The 18,639-nt window shown below is 42.1% G+C and overlaps 1 protein-coding gene across 1 annotated transcript in view; it reads right to left on the bottom strand.

Annotated features, from left to right (window-relative positions):
• The window catches only part of GSDME (gasdermin E), a 52,999-nt gene extending 38,093 nt beyond the window's left edge, over nucleotides 1-14,906 (bottom strand). The window contains exons 1-3 of the mRNA XM_031455062.2: nucleotides 14,823-14,906; nucleotides 10,691-10,920; nucleotides 6,093-6,285 (exon numbers count right to left, since the gene is read on the bottom strand). Of these exons, the coding sequence (XP_031310922.1) occupies nucleotides 6,093-6,285; nucleotides 10,691-10,901 (404 nt within the window). The 5' untranslated portion in view covers nucleotides 10,902-10,920; nucleotides 14,823-14,906. The remainder of the gene's footprint in view (nucleotides 1-6,092; nucleotides 6,286-10,690; nucleotides 10,921-14,822) is intronic.
• Between the last annotated feature and the right edge of the window lie 3,733 nt (nucleotides 14,907-18,639).

The raw sequence follows: 18,639 nt of genomic DNA, 5'->3' as shown, positions 1-18,639 counted from the left end.
GGACCAGATTCAGGAAACTCTTCTTCTCCAAGTACATGTGGCCGGAGGTCTTTACATTGTTAGGCACAAACTCTACTAAAAATACTAAAACGATGCCCACATGGAGGTGAACACGCTGACAAACAGAATCATTTCAGACCACCTGCTGGCCACAGGGAAAGTGATCAATTAGAAAAGGAGATCAGGTCCAGCTTTCACTGCAAGGTTTTTTCAAGAAAGACATAGACACTCAAATCCCTCCCCTCAAAATACTCCTGAATAAAGTAAGAGTTGATGGCATGTTGCACAGTCCTCAGGAGAGCTACCGTGGTAGCTCCAGACAGGTCCAACGTGGGCCATAATAAGCAGGAGTATTTAAAATGTTTTTCGTGTGTGTAAAACTTGTGGAATTTGAAAGTATTTAGATATAATAAGACTTTGAGTGTGGTTTTTAAATGTTTTAAATAATGAAGGTTTATCATTGCCATACCATTGCTTGCTTGATATATTCGTTTTGTATAAATTCTAAGTTGAAATTCTTAATGAAAAACCAAACTTCTGATTATTGTGTATTCACAGAAAAATGTAATTTCTTTTACCAAAATTTGCTTTCTAACATGCAAAGCAATGAGAATGGGATCTGTACTGTAACACCCCGCCTTAACCCCTAAACAGCCAGGAAAGCACAAAATGGCACCATCTCTGGAAATCAGCTGGAACCAAGGCCCTGAACTCAAGGGGAAGGAACCGATGTGTGTGCTCCAGAATCCACTCACTTTTACGTTTAGCCCAGAGAAAACCCTCAAAGACCATCTAATCCAAATATGCCACCTACAGCTGAGGAAACTGAGGCCAGGGACAGAAGTGATATGCCAAGTCTACAGAAACTCTTCACCCTCAAACCCACGGAGATTGGAAGCAATAAATCAGTGGCAGAGATGGCGTGCGTGTCACGGTTACACTTAAAGCAGTGACAAACAGCAGCTGATAATGGAAGACAAGGCAGAAAAACTAAAGAGTTTATTAGAGAATAATACTGGATGTTAAGAATAAAACATGAATCTGAGTCATTATGGAAAGGTCTTCGCCTGGTTTCATCAAGAACACTGAGCTCTCATTCAAGAGGGTCGTCTCCAGGTGTCTGGAAGGTTAGGACCTGAGGCCCTGTGAAAGGCTTTGGTACCCGATAATGGGGATAACTGTTACATAGGCACATGCCTGTTTTATCAAGGACAGATGACATTTGTTTTTGACATGTAAACACATCTCACAGACAATAAAATAAATACTCTGAATTCCGAGGGCTAAAATAACTCATATACAGATGACAACTTATCTAAATGACCTGAAATAAAAATAACTGCAAATAAGCCACGGAGAACGTACAGTATGTAAGCATTACTAATCACCACTCCCAAGGCCACACCAGTGTCTTAATTTGATGTTGTGGGAGTCCAAAGACAGGCAGACCATGTTAGATAGGAATTTATTATTCCAGCGTGAAGTAACAAGAATGTTAGCTTTACATGATCTCCATCCTGTGGTCAAGAGTCCTCCTTCCCCTGTAGCTTACCTTTACCTCTTAGCAACCAACAAAGAAGTGACTCTGTGATAAGACATCTCTTCCATTTCTAGACCTTAATTTTTTTTTTTTTACCATGTTCTCGGTATCGCCCTTCTACCCCACCACCCAGACCATTCGTCCCCCATCACCTCTATAAAGAATAGGATGTCTGAGCTCTCTCAAGGGGACCTCAAGCCCCTGTGTGAGCACCTCCCGGTGGGGAGACGGAGCTATTCAGGGTGGCCTGCTCAGGACAGCCTCGAGTCCACTGTACCTGTCTCCAGGGAGCCTCACTGGTAACCCAGATACATGCCTCTGCCTTTAAGTTTCCTGCTGTAATTTTAACTCCTTTAAATTCAGCCAATTTCTCTGCTTCACAGACATTTCAAGAATGATTTAGAGGCAAGAACAGGAGCGTTAGAGCCAGAAAATCCTGGGTTGAATCCTAGCGCCAGCACCCAAACTGAGCTCCAGGACTGAGAGCAAGTTACTTCCCCTCACTGAGGACATTTAGGTTCTTAAATGTAAAAGGAGACGGCTATGCAGAGTAAATGAGATGATGTCCGTAAAGTGTCCAGCACACAGGAGGTGTTCAGCAGATGCCCGTTCCTTCCCCTCCTTCTCTCCCTGGCCCCCCAGTTATAACTGCTGGCCCTCATCTCTTTCTCTGAGATTATTTTCTCCCATCTCTACTCACTGAGAATCTCCCCATATGCTTCTTACAGGCACCATCTTCTACACCTGAATCAGGAGAGTGTGTGAGAAACCTGTATCGGGAAATGTGATTACAGAACATTGCCAAACTGTGGTTCTTGAAATAGAAACAGCAAGACTGCAAAGTTGGATTAAGCTCTAGAGGGCTGTCTAAAGACTGAGGAACAGCCAGCCCTCCTGTCCCTCTCTGCCAGAATCAGCAAATGAAAATATAAGACTCTCCCCAGTGAAATTTCATTTTCAGACAAACAACACACATTTCCCAGTATGTCCCCAGTATTGTAGTAGAGAAGGAAAATGCCTCTCTAACAAAGAAGAAAAGCAGTAGAAAAAAAGAAAATTAAAGTCGTGACTATCAGAGAAAGGGGTGGCTGTCCGCCCCACCTAGTGTCACCAGACAGGGCTGAAAGTTCTCTGACCAAGAAAGGGAAATCCTGCCAGAGTCCTAACTCAGTGGAGTCCTGGAGTCCTAGAAAGTGCCAGGAGGCAATAGTCAAATAATCGTCATGGTCTTTCAACTCCATTAAGCAGCAGAGTTCAGTGGAGAGGTGAATGGGTTTTGAAAACTTCAGTTGTCCAAGCATCCTCAATATCTGTATAAAATCTGCCCACCAAACGCTTGGTACATGAATTTTATGGTATCTTTTTAACTCATTAATTTTTAAACATTGTTTTCTTCAATGAGAAAACATATTTTATATTTCACATAATCCTAAGAATACTGAAAACAAGGAGATAAGCTACTTATACTTAAACACAAGCAAGTTTTCTCTTAATTTATTTGGACTGGCAATTTCTGTTTTAAAAGAAAAAGTGATAAAATTACACACAAAAATGCACATATGTTACTGTAAAAACTGAAGTATCATCTCTTGTCAGGATTTTTGCAATAACCTCTCCATTGGACTCTTGGCTTCCACCCATCCAGTCTCTCAGCCCAGCAGCCAGAATGATCCTTCTAAAACATAAGTCAGATCATGTCACTTCCCTTCCCAATGTCTTCTTCCCAGTGGCTTCCCATCTCACTCTAAGTAAGAGTTAAAGTCTTTCCGCACTGATGAAAGAAACTGAAGACCACACAAACAGATGGAGAGCTAGCTATACCGTGTTCTTGGATTGGAAGAATCAATACTGTTAAAATGGCTATACTACCCAAGGCAGTCTACAGATTCAGTGCAATCCCTAGCAAATTACCAATGGCATTTTTCACAGAACTGAAACAAAAAATTTTTTAATTTGTATGGAAACATAAAAGACCCTGAATAGCCAGAACAATCTTAGGAAAGAAGAACAGAGCTGGGGCAATCATGCTCCCCAACTTCAGACTGTACAGCAAAGCTACAGTAACCAAAACAGTGGGGTACTGGCACAAAAACAGACACATAGATCAGTGGAACAGGACAGAAAGTCCAGAAATAAACCCATACATTTATGGTCAATTAATCATGACAAAGGAGGCAAAAATATACAATGAAGAAAAGAGTCTCTTTGGCAAGAGGTGCTGGGAAAACTGGACAGCTACATGTAAAAGAATGAAATTAAAACATTCTCTAACACCATATACAAAAATAACCTCAAAATGGATCAAGGACCTAAATGTAAGACTGGATATTCTAAAACTCCTAAAGGAAAACATAGGCAGAACACTCTTTTACATAAACTGCAGCAATATTCTTTTTAAACTAGCTCCTAGAATAATGGAAATAAAAGCAAAAATAAACAGACAGGATCTAATTAAACTTAAAAGCTTTTGCATAGCAAAGGAAATCAAACAAAATGAAAAGATAACCTATGAAAAAGGAGAATATATTTGCATATGATACAACCGACAAGGGACTAATTTCCAAAATTTACAAACAGCTCATACAGCTCAATATCAAAAAAAAAAAAAATCAAAAAATGGGCAAAAGACCTAAATAGACATCTCTCCAAAGAAGGCATCCATATGGCCAACAGGCACATGAAAAGATGCTCAATACTGCTAATTATTAGAGAAATGCAAATCAAAACTACAATGAGGTCACTGGTCAGAATGGCCATTATCAAAAAGTCTACTAATAATAAATAATAAATGCTGGAGAGGATGTGGAGAAAAGGGAATCCTGCTACACTGTTGGTGGGAATGTAAATTGGTGCAGCCACCATGGAGAATAATATGGAGGTTCCTTAAAAAACTGAAAATAAGACTTACCATGTGATCTAGCAATCCCACTCCTGGGCATATATCCAGAGAAAACTCCAATTCAAAAAGATACATGCACCCCAATGTTCACATCAGCACTATTTACAATAGCCAAGACATGGAAGCAACCTAAATGTCCATCGACAGATGACTGGATAAAGAAGTTGTATAGAGTGTGTGTGTGTGTGTGTGTGTGTGTGTGTGTGTAGACAGAATAGACAGATACTATTTAGCCATAAAAAAAAGAATGAAATAATGCCATTTGCAGCAACATGGATGGACCTAGAGATTGATATTAAGTGAATTAAGTAGAGAAAGATCTATAACATATGGTATCACTTATACGTGGAATCTAAAAAAAAACCAAACAAATGAACTTACTTACAAACCAGAAATGGACACACAGATATGGAAACCAAACTACAGTTACCAAAAGGGGAGGGATAAATTAAGAGTTTGGGATTAACATATACACACTACTATGTATAAAGTAAACAAGGTCCTACTTTATAGCACAGGGAATAATATTCAATATCTTGTTATAATCTATAATGGAAAAGAATCTGAAAAAGTATATATATATATATATATATATATATATAAACACACACACAGAACTGAACTGAATCACTCTGCTGTACACGCGAAACTAACACAATATTGTAAATTAACAATACTTCAACTTAAAACAAGAGTTAAAGTCTTTCCTGTGGCCTGTCAGGTCCTATGGGACTTGCCACCCGCTCCTCTGCCCCCTCTGACCTCACCTGCTCTTGCCTGGCTTACTCAGCTCCAGTCACACCACTTCTGCCCACAGCCCTCTTGCCCAGGACACCCCTATGCTCGCTCCCTCCTCAAATTCAAGTCTTTCTTCTGTTGCCAGCTCCTGCAGGATGCCTCTCTGGCCCCTTTTTCAAAGCATAGCTCCATTCCTGGCATGCCCTATCCTCCTCCTCTGCTACACTTTTCTCCGCTCCAGCGATCCCCATCAGCCTTCTATAATATATATTCTACTTATTTAGTTGCATGTTGTGTGTCTGTCCCCACTAGAATATAGGGCAGGAATGGTGGCATTTTGTTCACAGCAGCACCCCTACCATGGAGGACAATACATAGTACACAGCAGACACTCAGCAAATTACTTACGGAACGCTGAATAAACGTAAGGTCAAATAATGATGTATTATCATTTTACTGGGGTAACATGTACTCACCGAAAGCTAAACCATGAGTAAATGTGGGATTTCTTCAAGACTTCAGAGTTACAAACCATCTCTTTCCCTGAAGCCCCTCACCTGTCTCTTTCTAATCAGAAAATCATAAGGATCAGAGGGGAGGTGTCTGATATTAAAATTCAAAAACGTAGGACAGAGCGTTCTCACTGTTGGTATTTTACAAATCATGCAATTTTTTAAAGTACACATTTGCCTGAGGTAACACCCTTTTAAAGTGCTTCCCACATCTCCCCCCTCAGGCTAAGAACCATCAAAGTCTAGAGGATGCTTTGCTCCTCGAGTTTCAGCAGATGGGCCTTCAGTGCTGTTTGTTGATTGGCCATGTTCCCAATGTCACCCTTCTAGCGAAATTCCAACCAAATGACCTTTAAGTGAGAGACGTGCCAAACTCCAAAATGCCAAGCAAGAGTGCCGTTACCTCTCCTGGGCATCTCCGATGAGCTGCTGCAAGTCCACCTCCTGCTTCCTTAGGGATCCAAATGAGGACTGACTCTCCACGAGGCCCTTGCCTCCAATGTTCAGCTTCACCTTCCCCAGGGCCGTCTCGAGGGTCCCGCTCACGTGGTTTTCAAACTTGCCCTCGTACTTCACAAAGTCCGACTCCACGACCACTGGAGAGAGACATGCAAAGGAATCTGATAACCAAACGGCCACCTCTGTGCCTCGCCTAGCCTTCCCATCCCGTGGAGACCCACTCCAAAAGGAGAGCTGGCCGCCATGCTGTGCCTGTGGGCAAAGCAAGAGGGCGCCGGCACAGCAGGTGCAGACTGAGCATGGCGTGTGTGCACTGGTGGCCGGGGGCTCTACTGGGTGCTTTTTTGTTTTTTCATCTTTCAATTGCAATCTACACACATATACATAAGTGCCCCAAAAGTATCTACAGAGCTTCCAGAATAATTTTAAATCAAATATCTCTTTAACCACTGTCCAGATAAAGAAACAGAACATTTTAATTGTGTTTCTCCTGGGTGAGGGGACTAGATGAGGATGACACCTGAACAGTGAGAAAACAGCAGCCCAGCACTCCCCCCATCCCCAACCCAGGGAGTGGCCCCCACTCGGTATCTGGTAGGCTGGTCACCTGAACCTGTCCTTGGGCATCTTCCCTTCCCACTGGTGGCCTTGGGGAACACTCCCCTGGCCTTCATGACCATCCCCATTCAAACAGTTCTCTCCCCATACTTACCTGTTTATATTTGACCTCTACCCAGTCATTCCTTATCAAGCAATTCCTTATCTCTGTGTTCCTGATAATGCCCGTGGCATGCCCTTCCTCCCTGCCTCAGACACCATCCCAGAACACACAAGCTCCAGACTCCTCATTCTTCCTTCCTGGCTTCCCAGGCACTCAGGAAGTGTCCCAGCTTCAATCAACTCCCCTAGGGATTGCCGGGAGCCTTAGCTGGTCATACCCAGGTGCTTGCTATTAGACTGCCTTCAGGATCTGCCCTTTTTATCTAAATGCTCAAGATAAATATCTGATGACCTCAGACCTGAACTGCCAGCCTCCTCATGTCTCCAGATGCCTACTGTTCTTATTTTTAATTCAACCAAATACTATCATAAAAATAGTCTCAGACACCATCATTCAGTAAGGCTACACTGAGCATCTCTTAGGAACCTCACACTCACTCTGAGTAAGAGTTAAAGTAAATGGCCCTTTCCACTGCCCTGACCCAAGGCTCTCCTGGGCTCCTGGTGGCAATTCATAATGGATTCAAATCCACTGGGGTCTGAAAGGCTTCCTTCCATCCAGTCACTGCCCTCAACACCTGTATTTCTTTCACAGCAGTCAAGAAAACCCATTCCTCAACCAGGGTTCATCACCATTCATCTGTGAAGTTTACAAACTGGAGAATCATTGCCCAAATAAGAAGCCTGTGAAAATGTCCTCGATTCATATCTTGAGAAAACAGACACTCTGGGAAATGTTTTGGGAAGCAGCATAGAGCAGCTGTTAGGAGCTCAAGATTGTATCACTACTGTAATATTGCTAGCTGGGAGATCTTAGGGAACATCCATCTCCCCAAATCTCAGGTTTGTCGTAATTTGGAGATAATTAATAACATCTACCTGATGGGTTCTGCTGCAAGCTGATGTCTGTAAAACATGTCCTACGGAGCCTGGCACAGAGCAAGTGCTCACCCCATCCACTGGCTTTAGGCCAGAGTAACATCACTTCCTGACAAACAGGACTGTCCTAAGTAATACAAAGTGATGCACAGAAAGAAATTCTATCTTCAGGTTCTAGTTCTGGTCTCAGTCAGGCTTATTACCACTCCTGGAAACTCTGTCCCTAAGATTACACCTCACAGCAGATGGGGACAATCAAGACTATTCCAAAGTGCCATGCTAGACACACCTCCAAAACAGACGTGGTCTGCGCACACTTCTGCATCAAGTCATCAGTTGCTGTGGGTGGGAGGGGAAGAGTGAGGAAACCAACAGGCTATCACTGGGACTGCCAGCAGCCAGGTCACCACCCTCCAACCTCCACATCCCCTGGTAACACAACACTCCGGTATTGTTGCAAAGGGCAAAAACAGCAAAGGTGAAGTATCCCGAATCTGCTCAGGAGACAAAGTAGAAGGCACCTCTCATTACAGCCCTAACACTAACAGGACACAGAACCCGGGTTTGTTCTGGCCTCAGACCATGAGCCTACGTGGGACTTCTTCATTAACAGGGAGTGCAACTGGCCTGACCCATCTCACACGAGTCCTCAAGGTCTCTCAGGACTCCATGAGACAGGCACCTCAATAGCACAGAGCAGTGAAATCCCAGTAACTCAGGGGTCTGTGGTCCGTTCTATGAATTTTTTTCCCCTTTCCTTTGCTCATATTTAGTCATTACACCACTCAGTAGAAGTTCTAGCAGACATCTGGGGGTGAAAATGACATAAAATGAATACCAGTTCATTTGCCCACCACTTGACAGTTCTAATAATGAGCCTGGTTGAAGAAAGCACTGGCTAGAATGCTGGCTGGGAAGAAAATTTGGAGATTCTTTGTCAACTCAAATTATCTCCTTTATCTCTTTTCCCCTTTAATAGAGATGCAATCACAAAATTCAAAAACTAGAGCTGACAGAAGACTCAAACATCATTTAGTCCAATAATTAAGAGCTGATGGTACTTTCAGGCATCACTATGTTCCAATAAGTGTAGTAATGAATATCACAAGTCCTCGAAAAGTTCCCAACTTCTGGACCAGGAATTCTATTGTTAAGAATCTATGTTGCCCCAATGTTCACAGCAGCACTACTTACAATAGCCAGGATATGGAAGCAACCTAAGTGTCTAACAACAGAAGAATGGATAAGGAAGATGTGGTGTATATATAAAATGGAATACTACTCAGCCATAAAAAATAATGAAATCTTGCCATTTGCAACAAGAATGGACTTAGAGGATATTATGATAAGTGAAACAAATCAGAGAAAGACAAATACTGCATGTTATCACTTACATGTGGAATCTTAAAAAATAAACTTGTGTATAAAAAAATATAGAGAACTAATGATTACCAGTAGAGAAAGGGAAGCGGGGAGGGATAAGGTGGGAGTAGGAGAATAAGAGATACAAACTACTATGTATAAAATAAATAAGCTATAAGAATATACTGTACAGCACAGGGAATATAGCCAATATTTTATAATAACTATAAATGGAGTGTAATCTATAAAAGTTTTAAATCACTATGTTGTATATATACCTGAAATATAATATTGAGTCAACTATATCTCAATAAGAAAAAATTTTTCAATTAAAAATGTTTTTAATTAAAAAAATACTCTATGTTAAAGCAATTGCTTAAAGGAAAAACGGACAGAAGTGTTCACTGCAACTTTATGAAGCACTAAATTGGAATGGTTAAGCAAATTAAGGTGCATATACACTGTTGAAAATAGTATTAAGAAATATTTAAACCTATGAAGGAAAACATATAAGGTTAAATAAAAAATAAATAAGGAGTATATAAAAATTATATGTAGTGTACTTCCAATTTTGTTTTTAAAAAATGTCATTCTAAGTGAGGTAAGTCAGAAAGAGAAAGAAAAATACCATAAGATATCACTCATGTGGAATTTAAAAAAAAAGACAAATGAACTTATATATAAAACAGAAACAGACTCACGGACACACAGACATAGAATATAGACTTGTGTTTGCCAGGGGGAGAGGGGTGGGAAGTGATACTGCAGATACTGATTGATATATATAAAATGGATAAACAAGTTTATACTGTATAGCACAGGGAAATATATTCAGTATGTTGCAGTAGCTTACAGTGAAAAAGAATATGAAAATGAATATATGTATATTCATATATGACTGAAGCATTGTGCTGTATATCCGAAACTGACACAACACTGTAAACTGACTATACCTCAAATTAAAAAAAAAATTGGATGCAGAGAAAGAAGACTACAATCCAAGTGTCAACGGGAATTAACACTTGATGGAAGAATTTTTGTTGATTTGTTTTCTTCAGCATTTTGTAAATATTCCTTTGTAATAATGAGTCAAATCCCATTTTTGATATTTCAAGCCCACCACTGCCTCTTTCCTTTATGTTACACAGCTGGGTAATCTAGTAAGAAACCCCAGATGCTCTCTCCATTGGCACCGGCAGGAAACTGAAACCTTGCAAGCCCCAGCCCACATGCAGAACCCTCATGGCACCTCCTAATCACTGTAAAAACTGAGTTCAGCCCTCCTGATGGATATGTGGCACCATCAACCTCAAGGCCAAACCAAATCTGGGGTGTAGATCCATCCCACTTATGCTGAGTCTTACTTTTATACCAAAATCTGCAATATTATTTTTTAAAGACTGAGCTATAATTTTTCAGGTCAGGCCTGCAGAACTTCATCATTTTGAGAGAGGGTATGTTAAAAGAAATATAATTTATTTATTATAAGGTGTCACCTTAAAATCACTCAAGACAACATGTGTCTAGAAGAATCATGTCCTGTTCTGGAACTAATCGTAGAAGATACTCAAAGAAACATACCTGGGCTCAGAAACTGGTCTTCTGTGAGTACATCTCCAAGAGTGACAGATAAAAACTGGTACTTGGGTCTCTGCCAACACCAGAATCTCTTTTTTTTGGTCACCAAACTTAGAAGCTGTAATTTATCAGAGTCATTTAAGTTTGATACTGCGATCAGGTTACCTCCAGCATCAACTTCTCTAAGAAAATTCCTTGTTGCTTTGGCAAACATTTTGAGAACTCCAGATAACCTGAAAAAAAATATATATATATAGGAAGTTATTATTTCATGACTCTTTCTTTCTAAAATTACATTATTTCTCCCTTGTATCATCAGTATACATGAAACAATGCCTTCTCCTTAGAGAAGCCTTTAGTTTGAGCTCCAGTAATATTTAAAAAGTCAGATTGAAATACTGAAAGAAAATATGTGTGTAAGTCAGGATAGGCTAGGTTATGCCTCCAAATCTTGGTGTCTTACAACCATAAAGCTTTATTTATTGCTCACACTACATGTCCAGTACAGGAAGACAGGAGAGCTTTGCTCAACATAGACCTCCAGGGGTCCTGACTGAAGGGGCAGACACCACCTTGAACATTGTCAGTCGTCAGCCAACAGGAAAGAGATTTCTGCAAAGTCTCACACCAGCAATTAAATACTCTGCCCCAAAACTGACACATGTCATTTCCACTCAATTTGTCAGAACTAGGCACGTGGCCTCAGCCAACCATCACAGTCAGGAAATACAATCCTACTAAATATCTGGAAGGCAGAGACCTAGGAATATCTGTTGAACAGCATACTGACCACCCCAACTTTTCTGAAGGGTCAAATGTGCTTTTCCTCTACACTGTGTGATTTCCTCTATTCATAAATGGAAAGCAACTAGCTATTACTTTTAAATCCAGAAATGAAAGCCCAGTCACCCTTCAGCTGGTGGGGTGGAAGACGTATATACTATTCAATAAATGTGATTAAAGTAATGTGATCAGAGCGGTCACTTAGATCTTCTGGAAGCAAAATAGGAAACCAGCTGGCAGGAAACAAGGTTAGAAACAAACAACAGATGATGACACTGAACTAGGTCGGTGGCGTAAGGATGCTGGCTTGGTGGTTTCTCCACAACTCTGGTTGGATGTGAGTGTGGTGACGAAAGAGAATAGACCCCAGCAGGGCCTCCAAACAGTGCAGGCCTGGCTTGGCTGATGAGATGGAGATGCCAGTTACCAAGAGAGGGAATTCGGGAGGGGCAGGTTGGTAGGGGACAGCAAGACAGTAACTGCTGAGTGGATCAAGGATAAGATGCAAGATTCATCTTGTCAAACACAAGGAAAGAACTTTGAACAAAATAAGGTCTCCCCAGTGACACATGGAACTTCATACCACTTGTCCAAAAGCCCCAGCAGAGTCTGCCTCAGTTCACCATGGGTGTCAGTATCTCCGTTTTCAGGGTTTCTATTCCTTCCTGGGACAACCGGGAAGGAAGTTCACTAACTTGCCTTCAGATTAAACAGTTTTCTGAAGAAGGCAAATCAGACTTGCCATTAAAAAACAAAATGTAACAAAACCCATCTGCTGTGGGCAGCAACGCCTTAGTAATGACAACAATATGCCCCAGAGGGATTAGAGGATGAAGAAAGGGCACTCCTAAATTACTTTTTAATTTTTGTTTCAACCTAACAACAAACACAGCCTCTTGACAGGGTAGGTTGCTCTAGGAAGAGTTAAAGGATGTGGCTGTTGCTTTGGAGGTTTTTATTAGAATTAGGCTTACTCCATCAAGGAACTCTGAGAATATTCTTGTGAAGCTGAAGTTAGAGGTTTCTTTTTCATTATTATGGTTGAATATATAATACATTTACACGGCTCAAATATCTAAACTATGGGGAAAGATCTACACTGAGAAATCCCATTCCTACCCAGGTCCCATCTACCCTTTCACCCATCTCTCCTTCAGGCATAGCACCTGTATGTTTCTTTATACAAATGTAAGTAAAAAGGAGTCAACACACTGTTCTGCATCTTGCTTTCTGTCATGTAGCAGTAAGCCCTGGAGATCCTCCCATGGTTAATACTCTCTGCATAATACAGCTGCATAGCCCCGCTCCACACGAATGTGCCGTCGCTTATTTAACCTGGCCTGTATTGCTCATCACTTGGGTTATTTCTAAATTTTTGTTATTATAAAAATGCCACACTCCTGCTATGTGCCACTGGGTGAAATCCTTTCCACGCATTTCCTCATTTAATCTCCATTGCAACCCTGGGTAGGCACTGCCTACATTTCCACAAATGTAGAAACTGAATTTCAAAAATGTTAAGTAACTTGCTAAAGATCACGAGGAAAAAAGCAGTCCTGACATCTGGGAGCTGGCCTGGTTCCATCAGCTAGCCCTAGGGTTGCTGGCACTGGCCCTGTGTTTTCCTGGTGAACACGGACAATGTCAGAGCATCAGCATGGAGCAAGGTCGCCTTGTGGTCATGATAAATCAAGACAAGAACAAGACATCTCATAGTCTTATCTGACCACAGACAAAATATGAACATTGTCCTGAACATCACATAGAGAATTACTGCTGAGCCCAGATTCCAGCCAAGGTCCACCTGCTTCCCAAGCCTGAGTCCTTGACCACCCTGCTCTGCTGACTCCCCAGGTTTTTTTGTTTTTTGTTTTTTTAAATTTGGGCTACATATAATTTGTTTTGTAAAGTGAGAAAATGTGTTCAAAAGGGTAAACTTCAGTTATGAAGGAAGCAAAAACCATGGCTATAAAATATATGTTATTTCCTCATTAGGGAAATGAGACATCACTGAGGTACTTGTCTTTTACCTACAACATCACCAGATTTTGAATTATTTTTGGTTTTCTAAATGACAAAGTGAAATGGAGTCTATTAAATTTAAAATAGAGGAGTCATCCTTCTGTATCTCCCCGTGCTTACAGCCCAGTACCTGAGCTCATTTTTTAAACAACACATATTAAAGACTAGGTATTCTAGCATTTCCTTCTAAAATAAAAATCTGAAATAAAAAACAAAGGATGGTCACAAAACAGGCATGAGCTTGAAAAAGGAGTCAGGGTGAGGCAGCAAAGATTTTGGAGGAAGTGGAGTGGCTAACAGGAGGCTGATTAAGAATAGAGAAGAACCTTCTGGTCCCCTCGAGAGTTCAGAAAAGAACAAACTGAAAAGCTCTTCTGGAAAACATGAAGCAGGCAGGCCAAGGGCAGCAGCTGGGGGCTTGGGCCACGTTTCTCAGATCTCTCTAATTGCCTGGGCTCATCTTCTCCTGGCTGCTTTCCGTTTATGAGAAGAGCTCATTGGTGGTGCATTTGGAAAACGATGAATTTACTCTAATTTATTCAGCTGTTTCTCTGACCTCACAGCGCTGTTTCATTCCACTCTGATTAGACCCTCTGTCTGTCTCTTAAAGGCAGAGAAACCAAGACATCCATCCCTCCACCAGTCCTCTAAACAGAGGCGGCTCTCAACGAGAGATTGGGGGGGTGGGGAGCACTCTACAACTGATGTCTTTCTAAGAGCCGCCCTCTAGTCTTTCCCTGTCAGGTGCAGTTGGGAAGCGACTCCGACAGGGTCTGGGGTCCGCACGTGAAGGCCCCAAGAAGCCCCTCGAGCAGTTGTGATGTCACCCCACCCAGGCCGAGAACACCCAAGGGGGCTTGGCCGCCGCCTCCGCAAGCTCGGGGCCCAGTATCCCGGAGGCCGATAGATGGGGACTCGGTCCAGGCCGAAGAGTGAATTCCACGCCTCCCCGCGCCTTCCCTTCCCGCACCCACGCGCCCGGCGGGGAGAGCCTCCGCGCACCCGGAGGAGAAACCGGAAGACAAAGAATGAAGGAGTGGGGAGGGGGCGACAACAGGGGTGGGGAACAGAAGGTGCCCGCTGTCCTCGCGACAACCAGGGAAGGAATTGGCAGAGGGGAGAGGGGGAGAGAGGATAGGAAGGGGGTGAAGGTCCGGGGACTGGAGCAGACGCCAGGGGCCAGCGGTCCAGCTGCGGGCAGCCCACCCACTCGTCCCGCGTAGGACTAAGCGACAGACGGGAGGGCGTCCCAGAGGGAAAGAGACGCGCGGGCTCGTCTCCCCAGGGTCCAGGCCTGGAGCCGGAGCAGAGCACCGCGGTCCGCACTTACCTCCCCGCAGCCAAACGCCCCGTGCCCCGCGCCCCGCGCCGGCCGAGTCGGAGGAGCCAGGCGGGGCGGGGGCTCACGAGAGAAGAGGGCGGGCGGCGGGACCTTTGCTCCGACCCCGCCCCCTGGTGCCGGGCGCGGCGGCCCAAGGAGTGAGCTCAAACTTGGGCTCAGGAGTCTTGAGTTCTGCTACTGCCTTCAGCTGGGCCTGGAAAGAGACAGGGCTTTCCCTTGGGCCCCCATATGATTTAGATTACAGTTTCCCCACCTCCTTATATTTAGGTTAGTAAATCCGTTCCTGGCTATTCAAAGTACAGCCAGATCACCAACCTACAGGAACGTGCCATAGTTCCTCGTCTGCTTTATTTTTCTCCTTTGCACTGATCAGCATCTGATAGACTATACACATACTTATTTCATGCATTATCTTTTTCATCCCTAGAATATCAGCTCCACGACGGAAGGGGCTTTTGTCAGTTTTGTTCACTGTACTCCACACCTAGCATAGTACCTGATGGATGGCTGATACTCAGTAAATAATTGTTGAATTAATTAATGCATTCTCTCGTTTGTTTCTCCAGCTAGACTGTGGGGTCTTACTCATCTCTGCAGTACTTGGCACAGGGTAGGTGAACAATGAATGATTGTTGGATGAATGAAGGAACAGAAACGGTTGAGAGAGGTGGTCCCCTTTTGGTCCCCTGCCTGGCCAAAGTAATCAAATACTGGAAGGAAAAAACAATCACTGTCCTGGCCCTGTCAAGAGGCTTTTCATCTATGCTCTTGGTTCTCTGTCTTCATAAAATTGTATAGTGATGACTCTCGCTTGTTAGAGATTATTGTCTCCTGACCTCGACCATTCACCTTAAGAAAATCCTTATAAACAGCATGTTCATGAAGTTCCCACCAGCAAGCCCCAGTCTTCAACTAGATAGGTAATCACTTGTAATCGAGAGTGCATGAGCTTTTTGGTGCAACTCAATGGTTTTAAATTCTTCACTTTTTTTTTTTTTGTCCTGTCCACTGCCTTTCAATTAAATGCTTGAGGAAGACAGTAATAAAATCATCAGCTAATATTTATAAAGTACTTTCTATTTACTGTCACCAAGCACAGTTCTAAGTACATTACATGCATTGATTGACTCATCTCTTTCTCACAGCAACCGGTTGGAGGTCCAAGTTACAAATGAGTAAGTTGCTTATAGTCTTACGAGATTTAAAGAGAAGATGTATGAAAGCACTCAGCATAGTAGGCCCTAAATAAAAATTCATTTCTTTTCCTTTATTAATTACTTTTCAGTTAATGTCACTTTTAAATTGAGCCTAAAATTTCTCACCATGTGTAATTTTGTCTTTTACCATATTGACTGCTTCCCAGAGGAACATAGCTACTAACATAAATTAAAATAAAATTTGGCATACATTGATATATATTTTTAAACCAATTTACTTCCCTGAATCCCCAAAGTTTTTTTTTAACTAGAGACTGTATTGCCAATGCATATTATCAATTACCATTCTAAAATCAAAAGCTTATGGAGGGTTAAATATGGCCCAGAATTAACAGCTTATTTCTTTCAGTGTCCAGATCATCTCTAGTTCAACTGCAAGACATAGATACAGACAGAAGAACTGAAATTTACTAGGTGGCCAGCAAATGATCAGCCAACATTGTCAAAATTAAAAGTCTCAATGCAAATATTATTGGACAAATAAAGAAATGAAGTAATTTGCTGTTCAGTTATTACTTACTACCCTAAAACTTAGTGGCTAGAAACAACAATCATTTTATATCTCACAATTTTTCAGGTCAGGAAGTGGAGCGAGGCTCAGCTCAGTGATTCTTCAGTGCCATGGGGCACTGACTGGGATAACCCAGCGGAACTTAGCTAGTGAATGGCCTAGTCTGGAAGGTCCAAGATGGCTTCACCCACATGTCTAACGCCTTGTCAGTGATGACTGGAAGGCAGTGCTCAGCTGGGGTTATCAACCATGTCCCTTACACATGGCCACTTTATCGTGGTAGTCTCAAGGAGGTCAGACTTCTTATACGGATGCTCAGGCTCCAAAAGTGAGTACTCCAAGAAACAAAGCAGAAGCTATATGTCTAATGACTTAGACCCTGAGAACCCAGACTGTAAGTCCCATAGCATTCTATTGTTGAAGCAAGCCCAGATGCAGAGACGGGAATTATACTCTACCTCTCAATGGGAGAAAGAGCAAAGAATTTCCAGACATCTTCATTCTACCACACTTGCTTTTATAAAAGAGAATGGCATTAAATAAAGCTGGTAAAAATTTCTTTTCTTCATTGTTCATACAGAAACATACATCATTGTCAGGATTAAGGAGATTTGCAATGAAGACTAGTAGTTATTCACCAGAGGTCAGGTTTCTGGAATAATGCAATTCATAGCTGCTTAAGATTTTCTCACCCATTATCATTTTTCTTTAAGATTGTCCAGCATCTAAATTTGCTGTACTCAGCATTAGAAAGGCAAAGTTCATGCATCCAACATTTTTCAATCTAACAAATATGTATTAAGGATCTACTACGTGCCAAGCATTATATTAGATACTGAGGATATAATGGTGAGTGAAGGAAATGTAGTCCAGGCCTTCATAGAGCTTGGGAGTCTATCTGGGAAGGCAAAGAGATAAACAATAAGGAGATACCTTGATCAAGTGCCATGGGAAGGGTTGGCTGGAGCATCTAACATGGTGGAGGAGTTAAGGTAGCTGGGTCAAGGAAAGGCAACTAGTTAGGGTGAGCTAACTGCTAAAACAAATAAAACCCCAGATTATAATGGCTCAAATACCAAACTAGCTCTTTTTTCCCCAGTGAACAATCTAAGGTAGTTCCCAAGTGTGGGAAGTGGGATGGAGGAGGGTAGTCTCTGTTCCTTTAGGAACCAACCTGGTGGAGGCTCTGCCATTTGCAATTCAAGGCTGCCAAGGGTACCCCAAATGGACACCTCCAGAAGGCTGCAAAGTAAAGAAACTGGAGGCTCCCTCATGGGAGATTTTCATGGGCCTGGCACTTTGCCTGTGTACCTTCCTGGAAATCAGTCACATGGTCCCCCTAATCCCAAGGGAGATGGGAAAATGTACTTTTTGTGCCTAAGAAAAAAAGAGGCAATGGGTTTATGAGAGCAGTTAGCAGGCTCAGCTTCAATATGCTTTTAGGGGACAAACAGGTGTTGGACAAAAAGGTGTAAGACAAACTCAAAGGTTTTATGAAGAATCCCAATTAGAACAACCCAGACAGCTGACCTGTTTTTAGGTTAAATAATTTATTTTCAGATTATATAATGCATACGATGAAAAAATAAAACCTTTTTTAGTCCTACACCTGGTTTAAAGGATATAGAGAACATGGAGAAACTGGTGATAGAGTGAGTGAGGTGGTATTTTTATCTTTCACAATCATTACTGATACAACTTCTTTGCTGAGTTTTAACTGGAGGGGGACAGTGGGAACTGTATACACGTTTGTTATTTGGTGAGGTCCTTTAAAATGCTAATTGCAATGGAAAAAACAATTTGGCAAGGAAAAATTATCTTGGCATCTGACTGAATCTTGACTGACTATTCGAAGCAAATGTGTTAGTCTGAATAGTCGAAGAGAAAACAGCTTCAGCAGCTCAGCCCCTGCCAACCCTGGGCACCTCTGACATCATGAAAGATTTTACTTTGTTTCAAACTGTTGGCAGAAGTGGGTTCTTTTTTCTAACAGCCTGCTTTGAAATCTTCAAGCTTCATTTTTTTCCCCCAGAAGATCTACACCTGTCATCTCACTGCAAGGATGGGTTTCTCTGAG

The sequence above is a fragment of the Camelus dromedarius genome, chromosome 7 (assembly GCF_036321535.1).
Source record: "Camelus dromedarius isolate mCamDro1 chromosome 7, mCamDro1.pat, whole genome shotgun sequence".
Taxonomy (NCBI): domain Eukaryota; kingdom Metazoa; phylum Chordata; class Mammalia; order Artiodactyla; family Camelidae; genus Camelus; species Camelus dromedarius.
The sequence above is the reverse complement of the archived record's forward strand: the minus strand, read 5'-3'. Positions and strand labels throughout refer to the sequence as shown.